The following is a 23,422-nucleotide window of genomic DNA, read 5'->3' on the forward strand; positions in this document are numbered from 1 at the left end:
TCCCCAGCTCCCCCCTTAACCCCATTGCCACACTCCCCAGCTCCCCCTTAACCCCATTCCCAACCCCCAAATTCCATCCCTCTCCCCTTCTTCCCCACCTCCTCCTCCCCAAACTCTCACTCCTCCTCTTCACTCCCCTATTCCCCCCCTTTTCCCCCATCCCACTCTCCCATCTCTCCACTCCCACCTTCCATGCCCTCTCCCCAAACCCCTCCAAGCCCCCTCCCCATTTCTCCCCCATCCCCGCCCGGCCGGGGCGGAGCGGAGCGGACTCCGCCGTTCAGCAGCAGCAGCCGCGGGGCGGAGCTGGGGGGTGCGGATCTGAGGGGTGGGGGGTGGGGGGGGAGCGCCGCGAATCCCCGGAGCAAGCGGCGGCAGCGGCTCGGGAGCAGGGAGCGGGGCAGAGAGCGGCCGGTGCAGCCCGGCCCCGTCTGCATGCGGCGGCGGCGGCGGCGGGGCGGCCGGCGGGGATGAACAACGGCCCGGCGGGGGGGATCCTGAACGGCTCGGCGGGGCTGACGAACGGCTCGGCGGGGCTGACCGGCCCGGTGGGCATGACCGGAGCGGCGGGGAGCGGCACGGCGGCGGCGGGGCTGCTGGCGGGGGCCGGGAGCGCTGCCGTGCTGGAGCTGGAGCGAGCTTTGCGCTGCTGCACCTCCGCTTCCGTGGTCACCGACGGCGACGGCAGCGGGTCGGGGACGGACGAACGGAGCTTGTACATCATGCGGGTGGTGCAGATCGCCGTGATGTGCGTCCTCGCCCTCACCGTTGTCTTCGGCATCTTCTTCCTCGGTTGCAACCTCCTCATCAAGTCCGAGGGGATGATTAACTTTCTGGTTAAGGACCGGAGGCCATCCAAGGAGGTGGAAGCGGTGGTGGTGGGACCTTACTGACCGTCACCGACCCTGCCGCCGGCCACCGGTTACGCTTCACCGAGCCCCGGCCCCGACGGGAGAAGGAAGCCAAACCGAGCCGGCTCCACTGCACAACGGCCCCGTTCCGCCTTCCCACGGACTCCGCGCTGGTTGTTCGATTGTTTTATTTGATGTTTTTTATTATTTTTTAATTATTCTCCATTAAATCATCAGCAACCGAGCCCCCCACCCCCCCGCACCCTCCCCGCACGCTGAGAGCCGCGGGTGCGGTGCCCTCCCCCCGCCACCCCGTCCCGGAGCCGCCCGTCCCCGACAGCCGCCGGGTACCGAAGCCGCCGGGTACCGAAGTAAAAAACAAACGTGCTCTGATGGCAACAGGTCTGCAGCTTCTTCTTTGGGCCGTGGTAATAAATCTACCCCAGTTTCCAGCCCTGGAATCTTGGGGAGTGGGGAGACAACCGCGCTTTTCCCACCGGGAATCCGCTGGGCTCGGGATGGAGCCCCATGGCCCATCCCTGCGGGGTTCCAGTCAGGGTGGAACATCCTTTTCAGGGGGGAATTGGAGCACCAGGTGGGGTGAATAGGGAACCTCCACATTGGGATGTGTAGGGAACCCTGTAGCTGGGGTAGAACATCCTTTTTGGGGGGGGGGTTGGAGCACCAGGTGGGGTGAATGTGGTAGCTCCACACTGGGATGTGTAGGGAACCTTGTAGCTGGGGTAGAACATCCTTTTTGGGGGGGGGTTGGAGCACCAGGTGGGGTGAATGTGGTAGCTCCACACTGGGATGTGCAGGGGACCCTGTAGCTGTGCTAGAACATCCTTTTCAGGGGGGCTTGGAGCACCAGGTGGGGTGAATAGGGAACATCCACACTGGGATGTGTAGGGAACCCTGTAGCTGGGGTAGAACATCCTTTTCAGGGGGGATTGGAGCACCAGGTGGGGTGAATGTGGTAGCTCCACACTGGGATGTGTAGGGAACCCTGTAGCTGGGGTAGAACATCCTTTTCAGGGGGCTTGGAGCAGCAGGTGGGGTGAATGTGGAACCTCCACACTGGGATGTGCAAGGGACTCTGTAGCTGGGGTAGAACATCCATTTTGGGGGGGTTTGGAGCAGCAGGTGGGGTGAACATGGAACCTCCACACTGGGAGCCCTGGGATGTGCTCAAGGACCCCTCTGTTACCCTCTGGATCCCGGGTTTGGCTGTGGGAATAACCCAGTACATCCCAGTTTCACCCCTATCCACCCATTTCTCACCCTAGAAACCCATTCCATAGACTTTGATTAATCCATTTGGAAGTGCCACCAACAGGTGGGGGTCTCCAGATCTCCTCTAAGAGAGGGAGGTGATCAAGAAGTGTGTGGCCCTGGCACTTTGGGCCATGGTTTAATGGCCATGGTGGTGCTGGGTCGATGGTTGGACCTTAGAGGTCTCTTCCAACTCAGGCAATTCTATGATTCCATGACCTAAGAGAGGGGGAAATGAGGTTTGCAGAGGATTTTAGCCTTGCTTTTGTTCTATTGTAGGGACAGAAAAACAGTGTTCTGTGAGCACTTTGTGCCACTATTTGTCACAGCCCCAGGGGTTTGTGCCGGTTGCTAGAGACAAATCGATGTGGCCACATTTGGAAGGGGTGGAACCACTGGCATGAATAGAAGAGAATAGAATGAACCAGGTTGGAAAAGACCTCAGAGATCATCCAGTCCAACCTATCACCCAACACCATCTCATCAACTCAACCATGGCACCAAGTGCCTCAGCCAGGCTCTTCCTAAACACCTCCAGGGATGGGGACTCCACCACCTCCCTGGGCAGCACATCCCAATGGCCAATCTCTCTTGCTGGGAAGAATTCTTCCTAACATCCAGCCTGAACCTCCCCTGGCACAGCTTGAGACTGTGTCCTCTTGTTCTGGGTGCCTGGGAGAAGAGACCAACCCCCACCTGGCTACAGCCTCCCTTCAGGGAGTTGGAGAGAGCAAGAAGGTCTCCCCTGAGCCTCCTCTTCTCCAGGCTAAGCAACCCCAGCTCCCTCAGCCTCTCCTCACAGGGCTGTGCTCCAGACCCCTCCCCAGCTTTGTTGCCCTTCTCTGGACACCTTCCAGCATCTCAACATCTTTCCTAACCTGAGGGGCCCAGAACTGGACACAGGACTCAAGGTGTGGCCTGACCAGTGCTGAGCACAGGGCAGAATGACCTCCCTGCTCCTGCTGGCCACACTGTTCCTGATGCAGGCCAGGATGCCATTGGCCTTCTTGGCTGCCTGGGTACACTGCTGGCTTATGTTCAGCCTACTCCCAACCAGCACCCCCAGGTCCCTCTCTGCCTGGCTGCTCTCAGCCACTCTGCCCCCAGCCTGCAGCACTGCATGGGGTTGTTGTGGCCAATGTGCAGCACCCTGCACTTAGATGTGTTCAGTCTCATGCCCTTGGACTCTGCCTATCTGCCAATCTGCTTGGCCAGGGACCACAGCAGAGGTATGGGGGTGAAAAGAAGCTCAAGCAACCTGCCCTTGAGAAAAGCCTCCATCCTGACACCCCAAATCCTGCAGTGAGAGTGTCAATTGTCAGTGGGTTTAGTGCTGGGAAGGGTCAGGAGCTGCTTGGTATCCTCTAAGCTGATCCTGAGCTGATGTGATGGTGGTGATGAAGCCATCACATCATTATAGGCAATCTTTAGATGTTGGCATAGAATCAGAATGATGAGGGTTGGAAGGGATCTCTGCAGATCATCCACTCCAACCCCTCTGATACACCAGGGGCACCCACAGCAGCTTGCCCAGCAGCACAATCTCCAGCTGGGGTTGGAAGCTCTCCAGACAAGGAGACTCCACAACCTCTCTGGGCAGCCTGCTCCAGGCCTCCAGCACCCTCACACCAAACAACTTTCTCCTCATCTTCAGGTGGAACCTCCTGGCTCCCAGTTTGTGCCCACTGCCCCTCATCCTGTCCCTGGGCACCACTGCCAAGAGTCTGGCCCCAGCCTCTTGCCCCCCACAGCTCCTTTAGCTCTTGCTAAGCATTGCTCAGATCCCCTCTGGGGCTGCTCTTCTCCAGGCTCCACAGCCCCAGGGCTCTCAGCCTTTCCTCCTCACAGAGATGCTCCAGGCCCCTCACCATCTTTGCAGCCTCCCCTGGACTCTCTCCAGCAGTTGCCTGTCAAACCTTCCTGCTGAGCCAGGCAGCCCATTTGAAATGCAGCTCTAGCAGTGTATGAGCCATTATTAATTGCCATTAACTAATGAGTCATTACAAGTGCTCCTCCCTTCTGTTCCTGTGCCTGAATGGATTAGGCTGCTGCCATTGATTCCAGCAAACCATGACTGGTCCCATCTAACCCATGGAGCTGAAGGAGCCCTGAGGGACACCAGGTCTCTCATCTCTTCTCTGTTCCAAACCAGCAGTGTCTTCTGCATAATTAAGGTTTCAGCTTGCTGTCCAAAAGCCTCACTTTCTCTTAGCTCCCCATTAGCAAGTGATGGCTGCTGCCCATTACACCTCCCTGGTGCCCAGCAGCCAGCTGTTCTCCTACTGCTCCCCATCCCTGCTGCACCATTACTGGCACAGTGGGAGAGGCTTCATGGCTGGGAGAGAGAGCAATGGGAGACAAAAAGCAGAAAGAGGGGAAAAAGGAATGGGGATGATCTGAGCAGGGCCTCTTGTGGCAGGGCAAGGGGTGAGGGTTTGAACTGTAAGAGGGAGATTCAGGCTGGAGAGGAGGGAGAAATGTTTGCCACTGAGGGTGGTGAGACCATGACCCAGGTGGTGAGACCATGACCCAGAGGGGTGGGAGATGCCCCATCCCTGGAGCTATTCCAGCTCAGGCTGTCTGGGCCCCTGAGCAACCTGCTCTAGCTGCAGATGTCCCTGCTGACTGCAGGGGGGGTGGACTGGGTGAGCTTTAAAGGTCCCTTCCCAGCCAAACCAGTCTGGGAATCTATTAAAGCAGTGAGAAGTGCAGGAAATACCAGGTGAAAGCACAATGAATCCCTGAATCCCAGAATCCCAACATAGTGAGGGTTGGAAGGGACTTCTGGGGATCATCCACTCCAACCCCCCTGATACCCCAGGGGCACCCACAGCAGCTTGCCCAGCAGCACCATGCCCAGCTGGGGTTGGAAGCTCTCCAGAGAAGGAGACTCCACAACCTCTCTGGGCAGCCTGCTCCAGGCCTCCAGCACCCTCACACCAAACAACTTTCTCCTCCTCTTCAGGTGGAACCTCCTGGCTTCCAATTTGTGCCCACTGCCCCTTGTTCTGTCCCTGGGCACCACTGAGGGACAATGGACTGGAAGAATACAAAAGCAACTGGAGCTGGCATTTCAAATCTGTGTGCTTAACCCCTGGCAGGGGCTGTGGAACCAGCAGCTTCCCAAAGCAGATGTTCAGAGGGGAGCTGAGCACATCTCTCTCTGAGGTAGGAAAAGCAAACTGCAGGGACCTCTGCTTTGGGAAACAGGTGAAGAACCTGAGGGGGTTCAGTCCTTCACTGTCAGGTAGGATGCAGCTGAGGTGCTGCTGCTCCAGCCCCATGGATCTGCACCTTCAGATTCTCCTGTTTGAAAGATGTGAAGCTCATCTCCTTGCCTTAAGCTTTTGTTTTCATAGCATGGCTTGGATTAGAGAGAGCCTTGAAGAGCATCCAGTTCCAACCCCCCTGCCACGGACAGGGACACCTTCCACCAGCCCAGGTTGCTGAAGGCCTCATCCAGCCTGGCTTTGAACACCTCCAGGTGGGGAGCATCCATGACCTTCCTGGGCAATCTGTCCCAGTGTCTCACCACCCTCACTACAAAGAATCCCTTCCTAATTTCCACTCTAAATCTCCCCTCTGAGGGGAGGTTGTAGCCAGGAGGGGGTTGGTCTCTTCTCCCAGGCAAGCAGCACCAGAACAAGAGGACACAGTCTCAAGCTGTGCCAGGGGAGGTTTGGGCTGGATGTTAGGAAGAAATTCTTCCTAGCAAGAGAGATTGGCCATGGGAATGTGCTGCCCAGGGAGGTGGTGGAGTCACCATCCCTGGAGGTGTTTAGGAAGAGCCTGGCTGAGGCACTTGGTGCCATGGTTGAGTTGATGAGATGGTGTTGGGTAACAGGTTGGACTCGATGATCTCTGAGGTCTTTTCCAACCTGATTCATTCTATTCTATTCTTAAACAACCTTAATGGAAGGACAGCACCATGCTGTGTGCAACCAGCAAGGCTGGACCCAGGGCAGCAGTACCTTTGCCCTCCTGGGGTCCCACTAGCAGCACCTTCTCCATCATGTTCATTCCATAACCTTCATCCCCATGCTGTGCAGCTCCAGCTTCTTCTCTGGGAGGTGGTGGAGTCACCATCCTTGGAGGTGTTCAAGAACTGTGTGGCCATGGCACTTTGGGCCATGGTTTAATGGCCCTGATGGTGTTGGGTTGAGGGTTGGATTGGATGATCTCAGAGGGCTTTTCCAACCCAGACAACCCTGTGCTTCAGTGTAGTGGATGGCTTTGCTCAGGGAGGTGGTGGAGTCACCATCCCTGGAGGTGTTCAAGCAACCTGTGGCCATGGCACTTTGGGCCATGGTTTGATGGCCATGGTGGTGTTGGGTTGCTGGTTGTGTTGGATGATCTCAGAGGGCTTTTCCAACCCAGACAACCCTGTGCTTCAACGTGGTGGATGGCTTTGCCCAGGGTGGTGGTGAGGTCCCCATCCCTAAGGTGTTCAAGCAACCTGTGGCCATGGTGGTGTTGGGTTGCTGGTTGGGTTGGATGATCTCAGAGGGCTTTTCCAACCCAGACAACCCTGTGCTTCAGTGTAGTGGATGGCTTTGCCCAGGGAGGTGGTGGAGTCCCCATCCCTGGAGGTGTTCAAGCAACCTGTGGCCATGGTGGTGTTGGGTTGCTGGTTGGGTTGGATGATCTCAGAGGGCTTTTTCAACCCAGACAACCCTGTGCTTCAGTGTAGTGGATGGCTTTGCCCAGGGAGGTGGTGGAGTCCCCATCCCTGGAGGTGTTCAAGCAACCTGTGGCCATGGCACTTTGGGCCATGGTTTGATGGCCATGGTGGTGTTGGGTTGCTGGTTGTGTTGGATGATCTCAGAGGGCTTTTCCAACCCAGACAACCCTGTGCTTCAGTGTGGTGGATGGCTTTGCTGCAGCTGCTGCTCAGAGCTAGCTGTGGGTTCGATGTGCCATCGCCTTCCTCCACCCTTCCTCCCTGGAGACGCTGCCAAAATAGAAGCGAGGGAGGGGAGAGGAGGGGGGCAAAAACCCAATAATAACCCAAAAAGTATCCTAACCTGATTATCATGGAATAAAGGACATAAAAGTGATCTATTGCTTGTGTATTCTTCATATCATGTGCCCATGACACTGTGTTTCCAGCTGCTAAAAATACATTCCATAGCTGTGGAATAGGTCCCAAGGCTGCCGCTGGCCAAATGGATGGATACACTTAGGCCTGGAGAGCTCAGGCTTCCTTTAGTTTCTTTCCTCACTGGCAGCTCCTCAAGTGAGGAAAAACATTCTCTGATTTTTGGCCTTAAAAAAAAACACCCCAAACCACCAACCAACACTTAAAGGTGACCCATGAAAGGCAGCAGCCCCCTGCAAAGGGGTCAGAGAGAGGACGAGGTGCGTGGTCTCCAATGGGAGGAGGCTAAGGGGAGACCTTCTGGCTCTCTGCAGGTCCCTGCAAGGAGTGAGGTGGGGGTTGGTCTCTTCTCCCTCGTATCAGGTGACAGAACACAAGGAAATGGCCTGAGATGGTGCCAGGGGAGGTTTAGGGTGGAGATGAGGAGCAATTTCTCTGCTGCAAAAGCATTGGAACAGGCTGCCCAGGGAGGCGGTGGAGATGAGAGGGAGAGGATTGAAGCTGGAAGAGGGCAGATTTAGGCTGGAGGTTAGGAAGAAATTCTTTGCAGTGAGGGTGGGGAGAGGCACTGGAACAGGTTGCCCAGGGAGGTGGTGGAGGTGAGAGGGAGAGGATTGAAGCTGGAAGAGGGCAGATTTAGGCTGGAGGTTAGGAAGAAATTCTTTGCAGTGAGGGTGGGGAGACATTGGAACAGGTTGCCCAGGGAGGTGGTGGAGATGAGAGGGAGAGGACTGAAGCTGGAAGAGGGCAGATTTAGACTGGAGGTTAGGAAGAAATTCTTTGCAGTGAGGGTGGTGAGACATTGGAACAGGTTGCCCAGGGAGGTGGTGGATTTTCCCTCCCTGGAGGTGTTCAAGGCCAGGTTGAACTGGACCTTGAGCAAGCTGAGCTAGGGGAAGGTGTCCCTGCCCATGGCAGGGGGGTTGGAATTAGATGATCTTTAAGCTTCCTTTCAACCCAAACCATTCTAAGAGTCTATGAAAACAAAACCTTCATGCAAATAGCATTCAACCAGCACCAGAACAAGAGGACACAGTCTCAAGCTGTGCCAGGGGAGGTTTAGGCTGGAGGTTAGGAGGAAGTTCTTCCCAGCAAGAGAGATTGGCCATTGGGATGTGCTGCCCAGGGAGGTGGTGGAGTCCCCATCACTGGAGGTGTTTAGGAAGAGCCTGGCTGAGGCACTTGGTGCCATGGTTTAGTTGATGAGATGGTGCTGGGTGATAGGTTGGACTTGATGATCTCAAAGGTCTTTTCCAACCTGGTTAATTTCTATTCTATTCTATTCTATTCTATTCAACCCACATTTCTTTATGCCTTGGGCTCTAAACTTGGGGATATTCCCTCTAGGGTAGTGCTGTCTTCAGAAGCAGCTGGACCTGGTTTAAGAACACAACCTTTCCATCCCTGCCTGATGAAATTCCTGGTTGAGCTGATTGCTGAAGCCATGGGGATGAAAAGTGCCAACCTACCCTCAGCAATGCCAGGTTACACTCAGCAATGCCAGGAAGTGGAGACCAAAAAGTCCTTTCTTTGTGATCCTTCCCCTGAAGAACGCTGTGGGCTGATAGACAGCAAGGGAGAAGTTTCACACCCACCAGGACGTTTGAGTGTGTGTCAAGAAGCTGCCCCTCAGAGCTTCCAAGACACTGACTCAGTGTTTCAATAACCCATCCAAAACAAGGCCCCTCCCTAGGATGCTGCTGCAGTGAAAGCTTCAATAAAGCTTCAGGAAAGCTTCATCTCCTCTTCCACAGCATCCCAGCACGGCAGGGTTGGAAGGGACCTCTGGAGATCATCCACTCCAACCCCACTGCTGCACCAGGGGCACCCACAGCAGCTTGCCCAGCAGCACCATGCCCAGCTGGGGTTGGAAGCTCTCCAGACAAGGAGACTCCACAACCTCTCTGGGCAACCTGCTCCAGGCCTCCAGCACCCTCACACCAAACAACTTTCTCCTCTTCCTCAGATGGAACCTCCTGGCTTCCAGTTTGTGCCCACTGCCCCTTGCCCTGTCCCTGGGCACCACTGACAAGAGTCTGGCCCCAGCCTCTTGCCCCCCACAGCTCCTTTAGCTCTTGCTGAGCACTGATCAGATCCCCTCTGGGGCTGCTCTTCTGCAGGCTCTACAGCCCCAGGGCTCTCAGCCTTTCTTCCTTACAGAGCTGCTCCAGGCCCCTCAGCACCTTTGGAGCCTCCCCTGGACTCTCTTTAGTAGTTCCTTGTCCCTCTGGAACTGGGAAGCCCAGAACTGGCCCCAGTACTGCAGATGTGGCCTCTCTAGGGCAGAGTAGAGGTGGTGGAGAACCAGGACCTCTACCTCCATTCTACCTTTGATGTCCAGCAGAGCAAGGAGGTAACACCTCCTGCCAATTCTCAACATCAGAGCAAAGATTCATTCCTCTGCTTGGCTGCAAAGGGGGTTTATGAAGACACCAGCCTCTTGGAACAGCATGAACTGCCAGTGGTTTAACCTAGTGCTTGGAGGTGAAACCCTAACACAGTTTATCCTGCTCTAACCAACCTAAGGAAGATCAATAGCCCCTGCTTTAGCAAGGGAGTTGGGCTGTGAGAGGCAATCAGCTGCTGCTGGACCTCTCTGGATTCCCAGGCAGGAGCATGCTTCTTCATTTATCCTCCAGATTTTGGTGTCAAAATGGCAAATGGATTCTGACAGCCCCCACGTGCCCAGAATGGGCAGCCCCAGCCAGCACTTCAAGCTGTTGCCTGTCACTGCCATGCCATCCCTCAGAGCCAGCCCATGCTCATGGAATCAGGGAATTGTCAGGGTGGGAAGGGACCTCAAGGCTCAGCCAGCTCCAACCCCCCTGCCATGGCCAGGGACACCTCACACTACAGCAGGTTGCTCACAGCCACATCCAGCCTGGCTGCAAACACCTCCAGGGATGAGGCTTCCACCACCTCCCTGGGCAACCTGTGCCAGGCTCTCACCACCCTCATGGGGAACAACTTCTTCCTCACATCCAATCTCAAGCTACCCATTTCTAGTTTGGTTCCATTCCCCCCACTCCTATCACTCCCTGACACCCTCAAAAGTCCCTCCCCAGCTTTCTTGGAGCCCCCTTCACATCCTGGAAGGCCACAATGAGGTCTCCTTGGAGCCTTCTCTTCTCCAGACTGAACAGCCCCAACTCCCTCAGTCTGTCCTCACAGCAGAGCAGCTCCAGCCCTCTGCTCATCCTCATGGCCCTTCTCTGGACACCTTCCAGCACCTCCAGACCCTTCCTGTGCTAGGGGCTCCAGAACTGGACACAGTGCTCCAGGTGGGGTCTCAGCAGAGCATCATCCTTGGAGCCCTTCTCTTCATCCTCAGCTTCACTGCTTGGACCCCCCAGTGGAGGACTGTGAGGGAGGTTCCACCAGGGTGTGGATGGCTCACTGTGGCTCCAGCAGAGAAGCCCTGCTCAATTTGATAATTAAGTTGGAGGTTTGCTGCTTCCAGAAGGTTTGAAACAACCTTTTTGTTAGTAGCAAAGCTCAGCCAAGGGAGGTTGGACTCTACCCTGAGCAGTATTGGCACTGCAGGTCCAGGACATGCTGTCCTGGGCAGATACTGCCTTAGGCACAGACTCCCAGACGGGTTTAGGTGGGAAGAGACCTTTAAAGGTCATCCAATCCAAGCCCCCTGCACTCAGCAGGGACATCTGCAACTAGAGCAGGTTGCTCAGAGCCCCAAACAGCCTGACCTGCAGTGCTTCCAGGGATGGGGCTCTCATCTCCCTGGGCAGCCTGGGCCAGGCACTCACCACCTTCAGTGTCAAATATTTCTTCCTTCTTCCCAGTCTGAATCTCCCTCTTTTAGCTCAAACCATCCCCCCTTGTCCTGTCACAACAGCCCCTGCTCAAAAGTCTGTGCCCAGCTTTCTGCTCAGCCCTTGAAGCACTGCAAGGCCACCAGAAGGTCTCCCTGCAGCCTTCTCTTCTCCAGGCTGAACAAGCCCAACTCTCTCAGCCTGGCCTCACAGCAGAGGGCTTCCAGCCCTGCCAGCATTGCTGTGGCCTCCTCTGGCCCTGCTCCATCAGGTCCCTGTCTGTGCTGAGGGCTCCAGGGCTGGCCCCAGCCCTGCAGGTGAGGGCTCAGCAGAGCAGAGTGTGGCAGAGTGTGGCCACGGCAGCGGCAGTGTGGGTCGGTGGCAGGACTCAGTGATCTCAGAGATCTCTCCCAGCCCAAACAATGCTCTGATTCTCTAATTCACAGCACTTACCTGAACCTTTGCCAGCTAAGCAGTGTCTTTGAATCTGGGAGGTTGGACACAATGTTCCAGTCACTGCCTTGCCAGAGCAACACCACCTCTCTGCCCCATAAATCAGTATCCTTCTGTTTAAAGAAGTGGATGGATGCTAATTATTCTTTTGCTCCCAGGGTCATGCTTCTACCTTCAGCTGTCACAAACACCTTCAAAACCCTGGCTTCTAGGGCAAGAGAGTCCAAGAGGCTATAAATGTCACCTGCTTTCTTCACCCTCATGGACAGTTTCCATGTTATAGAATCACAGAGTCACCAAGGTTGGAAGAGACCTCAAAGATCATCGAGTCCAACCTGTCACCACAGACCTCATGGCTAAACCATGGCACCAAGTGCCACATCCAATCCCCTCTTGAGAATGGTTAGTGTTGGAAGGGACCTCCAAGATCATTCAGTTCCAGCCCCCTGCCCATGGTCCTTCCACTTGACCAGCTTGCTCAAATCCCCATCCAGCTTGGTCTTGAATGCCTCCAGAGTGGAAGAACTTCCACAGCTTCTCTAAGCAACCTGTGCCACAGCCTCAGCACCCTCATGGGGAAGAATTGCTCCCTTACATCTAATCTAAATCTCCCCTGTTTCAGTTTAAGCCATCACCCCTTGTCCCATCAATACACACAGCAGAAAGGGACCTGGGGGTACTGGTTCACAGCAGCTGAACATGAGCCTGCAGTGTGCCCAGCTGGTCAAGAAGGCCAATGGCATCCTGGCCTGCATCAGGAACAGTGAGGCCAGCAGGAGCAGGGAGGTCATTGTGCCCTGTGCTCAGCACTGGTTAGGCCACACCTTGAGTCCTGTGTCCAGCTCTGGGCTCCTCAGGTTAGGAAAGATGTTGAGATGCTGGAAGGTGTCCAGAGAAGGGCAACAAAGCTGGGGAGGGGTCTGGGGCACAGCCCTGTGAGGAGAGGCTGAGGGAGCTGGGGTTGCTTAGCATGGAGAAGAGGAGGCTCAGGGGAGACCTTCTTGCTCTCTACAACTCCCTGAAGGGAGGTTGTAGCCAGGTGGGGGTTGGTCTCTTCTCCCAGGCAGCCAGCACCAGAACAAGAGGACACAGTCTCAAGCTGTGCCAGGGGAGGTTTAGGCTGGAGGTTAGGAAGAAGTTCTACACAGAGAGAGTGATTGCCCATTGGGATGCGCTGCCCAGGGAGGTGGTGGAGTCCCCATCGCTGGAGATGTTTAGGAAGAGCCTGGCTGAGGCACTTGGTGCCATGGTTGAGTTGATGAGATGGTGATAGGTTGGACTGGATGACCTCTGAGGTCTTTTCCAACCTGGTTAATTCTACTCTAATCTATTCCTATCCTTTCCTTTCCTATCCTATCCTATCCTATCCTATCCTGTCTTATTCTCTCTCACCTCCACATTCTCTCAGTCTTCATCTGCCCTCTGCAGAAGGAAAAGACAAATCATAGAGTTCCTTTAGGTTGGCAAAGACCTGTAAGATCATCCAGTTCACCATTCTCTGCCTCTGCCAAGGCTGGTGCTAAATCATGTCCCTCAGCAGCACATCTCTGCCTCTTTGAAACACCTCCAGGGGTGGGGATTCTGGGTCAGGGCAATCCCAGGCACCAATACAGGCTGGGCAGGGACTGGCTTGAGAGCAGCCCTGAAGAAATGGACTTGGGGGTGCTGGGGGATGAAAGCTCAACAGAAGCCAGCAGTGAGCACTTGCAGCCCAGAAAGCCAACCAGAGCCTGGGCTGCATCAAGAGAAGCAGAGCCAGCAGGGCCAGGGAGGTGATTCTCCCCTTCTGCTCCGCTCTGCTGAGACCCCACCTGGAGCACTGTGTCCAGTTCTGGAGCCCCTAGCACAGGAAGGGTCTGGAGGTGCTGGAAGGTGTCCAGAGAAGGGCCATGAGGATGAGCAGAGGGCTGGAGCTGCTCTGCTATGAGGACAGACTGAGGGAGCTGGGGTTGCTTAGCCTGGAGGAGAGAAGGCTCTGAGGAGACCTCATTGTGGCCTTCCAGAATCTGAAGTGGGCTCCAAGAAAGCTGGGGAGGGACTTTTGAGGGTGTCAGGGACTTGATGACCTCAAAGGTCTCTTCCAGCCTGCTTAATTCTCTGTTCTATGATTTATAGAGATGTGCTTGATTCAAACCCTGAGTGGATGTTGCAGTTTGGGGTATGGTCATGAAAATGTTGGGTAGAAGGCTGGGCTTCATGAGCTTAGAGCTCTTTTCCTACCTTAATCCAGCAGAGCAATGACTTCATGGGACCATAAACCAGAACCACTTGATGATGTGGGGAGAGCCCAAAGCACCTCTCCCACCACCCTGGAGGCAGAGTTAGTTCAGAATCATCACTCCTCCAGCTGTCCTCACTGACGTGGTGAGAAGCCCAGCTCTGTGGTGTGCTGGGTTTGGTTGGAGGTGAATTCCAAACTGGGTGGAAAAAAGGGGGATGGGGGAGGGGGAATATAAACACATCAGAGCTGGGAGTAAAAGAGCTCAGGCAAGCAGGGTGTTAGCTGTTGAGAGAGAAAGGATGGCCTCATCTAAAGCTGATGGATGGTCACACTTGTGTGCCAGGCAGGCTTCCAGGGAGTAACAATGCTGGAAAAAATTCCTCCTGGAGAGAAGGACGTCTATGGCATGGCCCTGGGTCCTTGCAGTGAGTCATCTCCCAGGGCAAGAGGGGATGGGAAAGGGTCCCTGCTCCCAGAGCTCAACGTGGCAGTCCTTAAATGGAGAAAGAAATGGTGGTGGATGTGCAAGCTCAGGAGGCCTGGAGAACCTTGCCTTTTATAGCTGGTGGGGCTTCTGGCCTCTCCCTGGGAAAGTCCTGCTCATAGCCCCTCATTCCCTTTGCATCCATGAAGGATATTCACCCAGGAGAGGTCCTGCTCGATGGGAGCTGGAAATCAGGCTGGTGGCCATCAGAGGGAGGACATCCCCTCACATCCAGGGAAGGGCAACCAAGCTGGGCAGGGGTTTGGAGCACAAGCACTAGGAGGAGAGGCTGAGGGAGCTGGGGTTGTTTAGCCTGGAGAAGAGGAGGCTCAGGGGTGACCTTCTTGCTCTCTACAACTCCCTGAAGGGAGGTTGTTGCCAGGTGGGGGTTGGTCTCTTCTCCCAGGCAAGCAGCACCAGAACAAGAGGACACAGTCTCAAGCTGTGCCAGGGGAAGTTTAGGCTGGAGGTGAGGAGAAAGTTCTTCCCAGAGAGAGTTGTTAGCCATTGGAATGTGCTGCCCAGGGAGGTGGTGGAGTCACCATCCCTGGAGGTGTTCAAAGAAGGCTTGGATGTGGCAGTTGGAGCCAGGGTTTAGTTGTCAGGAGGTGTTAGGAGGTGATGGGTAATTGGTTGGACTTGATGATCTCTGAGGTCTTTTCCAGCCTGGCTGATTCCATGATTCTACCTACACACTTCCAGCACACCTCCAGAGATGGAGACTCCACCACTGGCAGGGGGGTTGGACTGGGAGATCTCCAGAGGTCCCTTCCAACTCCCAACACCCTCTGACCCTGTGAGTTCCCTGGGCTGATGGCTACAGCACTCCAAAAAGCAGTTCCAACCACTGCTGATCTTCCCAGGGTGAGTTTTGCCGTTCTCCCTCCAAATCCCAAGGCAGAGGGACAGGGAGAATTCATTTCCTTCACTCCTTTGTTCTTCCACCACCAAATGCTGTCTCTGCCCATCCTTTTCATCTGGTGTTCCCTCCTCATTGAAGCATGAACATAAAGGTGGTGGGAGAACCCAGGAGAGAACAAAGCTCCTGCTCAGAGGCAGGCACCAGCCCTCTCTGAAGGGAGTTGTTACTGGGCTGGGAGGACCAGGATGCAATTCCCACAGCTGAAGGCTTAATTAAATGAAATGGAATGTGGGAGCTTTGTGAGATAACAAGGGGAGAAAAGGGAAAGAGAAAGAAAGGGAAGGAGCCCCATTCATCTGGAGCACCAGGGGTGGCTGAAGCATTCAGGAGAGGCTTGATTGTCTGCAGTGTTTTCAGAGGGAAGCTGCAGCTCATTCATAACGTTACAGATGAACCTGTCACCTCAGCTGACACTGCAAATTAGATTCCACCTCCCCTCTGCAGCCCTACCAAGCTCAACTGGATGGAACCTGTATTTAAAGCAGGCTGTAGAACCAAGATGGATGGCCCAGAGCGTTGCCTTCACGCCTAAAGAGCCTCTGCTCACACGATCCCTGCAGGGGAGGGGATGGAAGGCACCTCTGGGCATCATCCACTCCAACCCCTCTGATACACCAGGGGCACCCACAGCAGCTTGCCCAGCAGCTCAATGGCCAGGAGGGGTTAGAAGCCCTCCAGAGAAGGAGACTCCGCAACAACAAAGAGCCTGGCTGAGGCACTTGGTGCCATGGTTTAGTTGATGAGATGGTGTTGGGTGGCAGGTTGGACTGGATGATCTTGAAGTCCTTTCCCAACCTGGTTCATTCTGTATTCTGCAATTTCAGGGAGCAATTGTTCCCCATGCCCACCTTAAACCTCCCCTGGTGCAGCCCAAGGACGTTTCCTCTTGTTGTATTGCTTCACAGACTCACAAAATGCCAGCATGGTGAGGGGTTGGAAGGGCCCTCTGGAGATCATCCACTCCAACCCTTCTGCCAAAGCAGGGGCACCCACAGCAGCTTGCCCAGCAGCACAATGCCCAGCTGGGGTTGGAAGCTCTCCAGACAAGGAGACTCCACAACCTCTCTGGGCAGCCTGCTCCAGGCCTCCAGCACCCTCACACCAAACAACTTTCTCCTCTTCCTCAGATGGAACCTCCTAGCTCCCACTTTGTGCCCACTGCCCCTCATCCTGTCCCTGGGCACCACTGCCAAGAGTCTGGCCCCAGCCTCTTGCCCCCCACAGCTCCTTTAGCTCTTGCTGAGCATTGCTCAGATCCCCTCTGGGGCTGCTCTCCTCCAGGCTCCACAGCCCCAGGGCTCTCAGCCTTTGCTCCTCACAGAGCTGCTCCAGGCCCCTCAGCATCTTTGCAGCCTCTGCTGGACTCTCTCCAGCAGTTCCCTGTCTCTCTTGAGCTGGGGAATCCTGAACTGGACCCAGGACTGCAGCTGTGCCTGAGTAGGGCTGAGTAGAGCAGGAGGATCTTCCAACTGTGGCCTCTCAGGGGCAGAGCAGACAGGGAGGATCTCACCTAGATCTCTATTCAATGTCTCTCTGTGTGCATTTGCCATGAATATTTATCCCAGATAAGCAAAACATTTCATGTCCATGCTGAGAGAGAAGAAAGGAGCCTGGTGGTGGTTGAGTAGCTGCTGCTGATCACCCCCCAGCCCTGAGCAACAGCTCCAGGGGAGCTGGTTGCAGGCAGCAACAGAGTGGGTTTGGTTATGCTCCAGAGGAACAGCTAATGCTCCTATAAACTATTTGTCACCTCTAATAACAAGCCATTTGGAAAGGATTAGGTTTTACTGCCTGGCCCAGGATCAGCAGGCCCTGCACTGTACATCTTCAGTGGCTGAGGGAAAAAAAAACACAAAAGCAAAGCAGGAGGTGTGTCCTCAGCAGGAAAATAAACCCAAAGAAGTGGACAAGCAGACAGTAAGATGCATCCCTGCCATTCCCTGCAGATCTGACATCAGGAGGCCACTGGGCAAAGTGCCTCTGAGGGCTGGGCCTGAATTCAAAACACAGGGAAGAGAGGAAAGGAAAAGGAAGAGAAGAGAAGAGAAGAGAAGAGAAGAGAAGAGAAGAGAAGAGAAGAGAAGAGAAGAGAAGAGAAGAGAAGAGAAGAGAAGAGAAGAGAAGAGAAGAGAAGAGAAGAGAAGAGAAGAGAAGAGAAGAGAAGAGAAGAGAAGAGAAGAGAAGGAGAAGGAGGAGAAAGAAGAGATGAGAAGAGAAGAGAAGAGAAGAGAAGAGAAGAGAAGAGAAGAGAAGAGAAGAGAAGAGAAGAGAAGAGAAGAGAAGAGAAGAGAAGAGAAGAGAAGAGAAGAGAAGAGAAGGGAAGAGAAGAGAAGGGAAGAGAAGAGAAGAGAAGAGAAGAGAAGAGAAGAGAAGAGAAGAGAAGAGAAGAGAAGAGAAGAGAAGAGAAGAGAAGAGAAGAGAAGAGAAGAGAAGAGAAGAGAAGAGAAGAGAAGAGAAGAGAAGAGAAGAGAAGAGAAGAGAAGAGAAGAGAAGAGAAGAGAAGAGAAGAGAAGAGGAGGGGAGGGGAGGGGAGGGGAGGGGAGGGGAGGGGAGGGGAGGGGAGGGGAGGGGAGGGGAGGGGAGGGGAGGGGAGGGGAGGGGAGGGGAGGGGAGGGGAGGGGAGGGGAGGGGAGGGGAGGGAAGAAAGTAGAGTAGAGTAGAGTAGAATAGAATAGAATAGAAGTAACCAGGTTGGAAGAGACCTCAGAGATCATCAAGTCCAACCTATCACCCAGCACCATCTCATCAACTAAACCATGGCACCAAGCACCCCATCCAGTCTTCCAGCCAAGACAGTTCTATGATCCCATAGGATGTGCATGGCAGGGTTTAAGATCTAAGGCATGAAGACCCTTGTTGAAGGGCTGTGTGTGTTTGGGAGTGCTGACAGCCGTCAGCTGTGGCCTCCTCTGGCCCTGCTCCATCAGGTCCCTGTGTGTGCTGAGGACTCCAGAGCTGGCCCCAGCCCTGCAGGTGGGGTCTGAGCAGAGCACAGCAGAGGGGCAGAATCCCCTCCCTGCCCCTGCTGCCCACACTGCTGGGGATCAGCCCAGGACACTGGTGAAGGGTCTGGAGCACAGGTCTGGTGAGGAGCAGCAGAGGGACCTGGTGTTGTTTAGCCTGAAGAAAAGGAGCCTGAGGGGAGACCTCATTGCTCTCTATGGATTGCCCCAGGGGAGGTTTAAGGTGGAGATGAGGAACAATTTCTTTGCTGCAGGAGTGGTCAGGCACTGGACCAGGCTGCCCAGGGAGGTGGTGGAGTCCCCATCCCTGGAGGTGTTCATGGCACTGTGGGCCATGGTTTAATGGCCATGGTGGGGTTGGGTTGATGGTTGGACTGGATGATCATTGAGGTCTCTTCCAACCAAAACAGTTTTATGGCTCTTCAAGAGCAGATGAGGCACAAAACAACCAAGTCCAGTGTCCACTTTGTTGCATCTCTAGTGTGTTGTACCTCAGCTATTTGACATCAGTGAGACACAGAATCATAGACTCATAGAATGGTTAGGGTTGGAAGGGAGCTCAAGGCTCAGCCAGCCCCCCTGCCATGGGCAGGGACACCTCACACTACAGCAGGTTGCTCACAGCCACATCCAGCCTGGCTGCAAACACCTCCAGGCATGAGGCTTCCACCACCTCCCTGGGCAACCTGTGCCAGGCTCTCACCACCCTCATGGGGAACAACTTCTTCCTCACATCTTCTTCTGCAGCCACCTGAGCCTTTCCTGGGGCTCCATGACAGTACAGCTGCCCACAGCTCTCAGACTCAACATTAAATTTGCATGGGAGGAAGGGGTGGGGGGGTGGGGGGGAAGTGTTTTGGCTAATTAGGAATCATCAATTTGAGGGAACAGATGGAAGCTGGTTTGTTTACAAAGATCTTTGAAGGATACATTACATCTGGGCAGTGGGGATGGCTTGCAGATCCTTGCTGTCACTGAACTTATTTAGAGCCCATCTGCATTTGGGCAAACACTGGAGAAGGAGCTGAAGGCACTGAGATGCTGGGGAAATTCATCATTGACCTCCCTGAGGCTTCTCAAAACACCATCAGAGCATCCCAGGCAACGTTCCAGCCCCTCCCTGGATGTGGCAGCTACTGATGCTACAAGCAAATCTCATCCTCTTGCCCCCCACAGCTCCTTTAGCCCTTGCTGAGCATTGCTCAGATCCCCTCTGGGGCTGCTCTTCTGCAGGCTCCACAGCCCCAGGGCTCTCAGCCTTTCCTCCTCACAGAGATGCTCCAGGCCCCTCAGCATCTTTGCAGCCCTTTGCTGTGCCCTCTCCAGCAGTTCCCTGTCTCTCTGGAACTGGGGATCCCAGGACTGGACACAGTACTCCAGATGAGGCCTCAGCAGGGCAGAGTAGAATTGCAACCATGCAGGTTAGATCATAGAAGCAGAGCATTGTTTGGGTTGTAAAAGGTCTCTAAGAGTCCAAACTTCATCCCAACACCACCATGGCCCTTAGCCCATGTTCCAGACTGCCATGTCTAGGTCTTGGGCACCTGCAGCCACCATGTGTAGTGAGTTAAAATAGAAAAGAAAGGAAAATAAGGAGGTCTGAGGCAGGCTGGAGGCTTCCATAGAATCCCAGGTTGGAAGGGGCCTCATCTGGTCCAACCTCTCCTAGCAACAGCCCAGTTTGGACAAAGTGGGCCAGCCCCTGTCCAGCTGGATCTTCAAGGTGTTCAGTGGTCCAGCAATTCCCAGGGCAGGTTATTCCAGGGGCTGATTTTTCTCATGGTGATGAATTCTGCTTCAGTCTTATCTCATTTTAATCTGAAAGCCAACCTATTACTGTATGCTCATCAGGAAAGGATCAGAGGTTACCCAGGGAGGGCGTGCTCCCCACTCCCTGGAGATCAGAGATCACTGGATGTTAAGGGTTGGAAGGGACCTCCAAACATCATCAAGTCCACCCCCCCTGCCAGAGCAGGAGCATAGAATCCAGCACAGGTCACACAGGAACACATCCAGATGGGGCTGGAAAGGCTCCAGAGAAGGAGACTCCACAACCCCTCTGGGCAGCCTGTTCCAGTGCTCTGTGACCCTCCCAGTGAAGAAGTTCCTCCTCATGTTGAGGTGGAACCTCCTGTGCTGGAGTTTCTATCCATTGCCCCTTGTCCTATCCCAGGGTGCAAGTGAGCAGAGCCTGTCCCCTCCCTCCTTACCCCCAGCCCTCAGATATTGATAACCATTGATGAAATCTCCTCTCAGTCTTCTCCTCTCCAGACTAATCAGCCCCAGGGCTCTCAGCCTCTCCTCACAGGGCAGTGCTGCAGTCCCTTCAGCATCCTGGTAGCTCTCTGCTGGACTCTCTCCAGCAGATCCCTGTCCCTCTTGAGCTGGGGAGCCCAAAACTGGATGCAATACTCCAGGTGAGGTCTCAGCAGGGCAAAGTAGAGAGGGAGGAGAAGCTCCTTGGATCTGCTGGCCACAGTCCTCTTGATGCACCCCAGGATCCCATTGGCCTTCTTGGCCCCCAGGGCACATTGCTGACCCCTGCAGAACTTGCTGTCCCCCAGATGTTCAAGGCCAGGTTGGATGAAGCTTTGAGCAGCCTGGTCTAGTGGGAGGCATCCCTGTCCATGGCAGGGGGGTTGGAACTGGATGACCTTCAGAGTCCCTCCCAAGCCAAACCATTCTGTGAATCTCAATGGGAAAACCAGAAGGGGAAGATGCTGGGAGAGAAGAAAAATGAACCTGCACAAAAATCCCCTATTGTCCCATTGTCAGAGGGAGAGAGGTGGCCAGGCTGTGCTTTTGGAAGGCTTCTACTGAAGATAATGAATGACATCTCTGAGGCAAGCTGCTGCCTGATAACCCCTGGGTGAGGAAGGGCGGCGAGAAAGCTGCGGGCGAGCAAGGCTCCTCCGTGCTGATCGGTGCTGGGTGACGAATGGAGATGCTAATCGTGGCCCCAGCCCTCTCAGAACTTCCCTGTGGTAATCCTGCTGAAGGATAGCCTGAGTCACAAAGCCTCTCAGACAGCCCTTTTGCAAGCAGAATGAAAAATGCACCAGCCCAGGAGCCGAGTGAAAGCCACGAGCCGCGAGCGCGCCGCCGGCCAGGGCCATGGGAAGGGAGCGCCGCTGCGGGAGCCTTGAAAGCACAGCTCCTGAGCTCAGCCTCTCCTGGTGGGCTGGGGTGGGATGGGATGGGATGGGGTAGAGTAGAATAGAATAGAATAGAATAGAATAGAATAGAATAGAATAGAATAGAATAGAATAGGGTGGGATGGAATGGGATGGGATGGGATGGGATGGGATGGGATGGGATGGGATGGGATGGGATGGGATAGAATAGAATAGAATAGAATAGAATAGAATAGAATAGAATAGAATAGAATAGAATAGAATAGAATAGAATGGGGTGGGATGGGATGGAATGGAATAGGGTGGGATGGAATGGAATGGGATGGGATGGGATGGGATGGGATGGGATGGGATAGGATAGGATAGGATAGAATAGAATAGAATAGAATAGAATAGAATAGAATAGAATAGAATAGAATAGAATAGAATAGAATAGAATAGAATAGAATAGAATAGAATGGGGTGGGATGCGATGGGATGGGATGGGATGGGATAGAATAGAATGGGATGGGATGGGATGGGATGGGATGGGATGGGATGGGATGGGATGGGATGGGATGGGATGGGATGGGATGGGATGGGATGGGATGGGATGGGATGTTGACTTGCTGGAACGAGTCCAGAGAAGAGCAACAAAGTTGGTGAGGGTTTTGGAACATAAGCCCTACGAGGAGAGGCTGAGGGAGCTGGGGTTGCTTAGCCTGGAGAAGAGGAGACTCAGGGGTGACCTTATTACTCTCTACAACTACCTGAAGGGAGGTTGTAGACAGGCAGATGTTGGTCTCTTCTCCCAGGCGGCCAGTACCAGAACAAGAGGACACAGTCTCAGGCTGCGCCAGGGGAGGTTCAGGCTGGATGTTAGGAAGAAGTTCTATACAGAGAGAGTGATTGCCCATTGGAATGGGCTGCCTGGGGAGGTGGTGGAGTCGCCATCACTGGAGGTTTTCAGGAGAAGACTTGATGGGGTGCTTGGTGCCATGGGTTAGTTGTTTGGGTGGTGTTGGATTGGTTGATGGGTTGGACACGATGATCTTGAAGGTCTCTTCCAACCTGGTTTATTCTATGGGATGGGATGGGATAGAATAGAATAGGGTGGGATGGAATGGGATAGAATGGAATGGAATGGAATAGAATGGGATGGGATGGGATGGGATAGGATAGAATAGAATAGAATAGAATAGAATAGAATAGAATAGAATAGAATAGAATAGAATAGAATAGAATAGAATAGAATAGAATAGAATAGAATGGGGTGGGATGGGATGGGATGGAATGGAATGGAATGGAATGGAATGGAATGGAATGGAATAGAATAGAATAGAATAGAATAGAATAGAATAGAATAGAATAGAATAGAATAGAATAGAATAGAATAGAATAGAATAGAATAGAATAGACCAGGTTGGAAAATACCTCAGAGATCATCCAGTCCAACCTGTCACCCAGCACCATCTCATCAACTAAACCATGGCACCAAGTGCCTCAGCCAGGCTCTTCCTAAACACCCCCAGGGATGGGGACTCCACCACCTCCCTGGGCAGCACATTCCAATGGCCAATCTCTCTTGCTGGGAAGAACTTCTTCCTAACCTCCAGCCTAAACCTCCCCTGGCACAGCTTGAGACTGTGTCCCCTTGTTCTGGTGCTGCTTGCCTGGGAGAAGAGACCAACCCCCTCCTGGCTACAGCCTCCCTTCAGGGAGTTGTAGACAGCAATAAGGTCTCCCCTGAGCCTCCTCTGCTCCAGACTGAAGAGCCCCAACTCCCTCAGTCTGTCCTCATAGCAGAGCAGCTCCAGCCCTCTGCTCATCCTCGTGGCCCTTCTCTGGACACCTTCCAGCACCTCCAGACCCTTCCTGTGCTAGGGGCTCCAGAACTGGACACAGTGCTCCAGGTGGGGTCTCAGCAGAGTGGAGCAGAAGGGGAGAATCACCTCCCTGGCCCTGCTGGCTCTGCTTCTCTTGCTGCAGCCCAGGCTCTGGTTGGCTTTCTGGGCTGCAAGTGCTCACTGCTGGCTCCTGTTGAGCTTCTCATCCCCCAGCACCCCCAAGTCCTTTTCTTCAGGGCTGCTCTCAAGCCAGTCCCTGCCCAGCCTGTATCAGTGCCTGGGATTGCCCTGACCCAGCTGCAGGACCTCGCCCTTGGTCTTGTTGAACCTCATGAGGTTGTCATGGGCTCAGCTCTCCAGCCTGTCCAGGTCCCTCTGAATGGCATCCAGTGGTGCATCCTGGCCAGCCCATGAGGAGCACAACAGCA

The 23,422-nt window shown here is 54.3% G+C and overlaps 1 protein-coding gene across 1 annotated transcript; it reads left to right on the plus strand.

Annotated features, from left to right (window-relative positions):
• The first annotated feature begins 356 nt into the window (after positions 1 to 356).
• RPRM (reprimo, TP53 dependent G2 arrest mediator homolog) lies at positions 357 to 1,034 on the plus strand. Its single transcript, XM_054168879.1, has one exon. It carries the CDS (start codon positions 471 to 473, stop codon positions 891 to 893), a length of 423 nt encoding a protein of 140 aa, XP_054024854.1. The 5' UTR covers positions 357 to 470; the 3' UTR covers positions 894 to 1,034.
• Positions 1,035 to 23,422: the final 22,388 nt, after the last annotated feature.

The sequence above is a fragment of the Dryobates pubescens genome, chromosome 2, assembly GCF_014839835.1.
Source record: "Dryobates pubescens isolate bDryPub1 chromosome 2, bDryPub1.pri, whole genome shotgun sequence".
NCBI classification, from domain to species: domain Eukaryota; kingdom Metazoa; phylum Chordata; class Aves; order Piciformes; family Picidae; genus Dryobates; species Dryobates pubescens.

Bases quoted from the DNA above. Each gene is read 5' to 3' on its own strand.
- RPRM (XM_054168879.1), top strand. From the start codon at position 471: ATGAACAACGGCCCGGCGGGGGGGATCCTGAACGGCTCGGCGGGGCTG.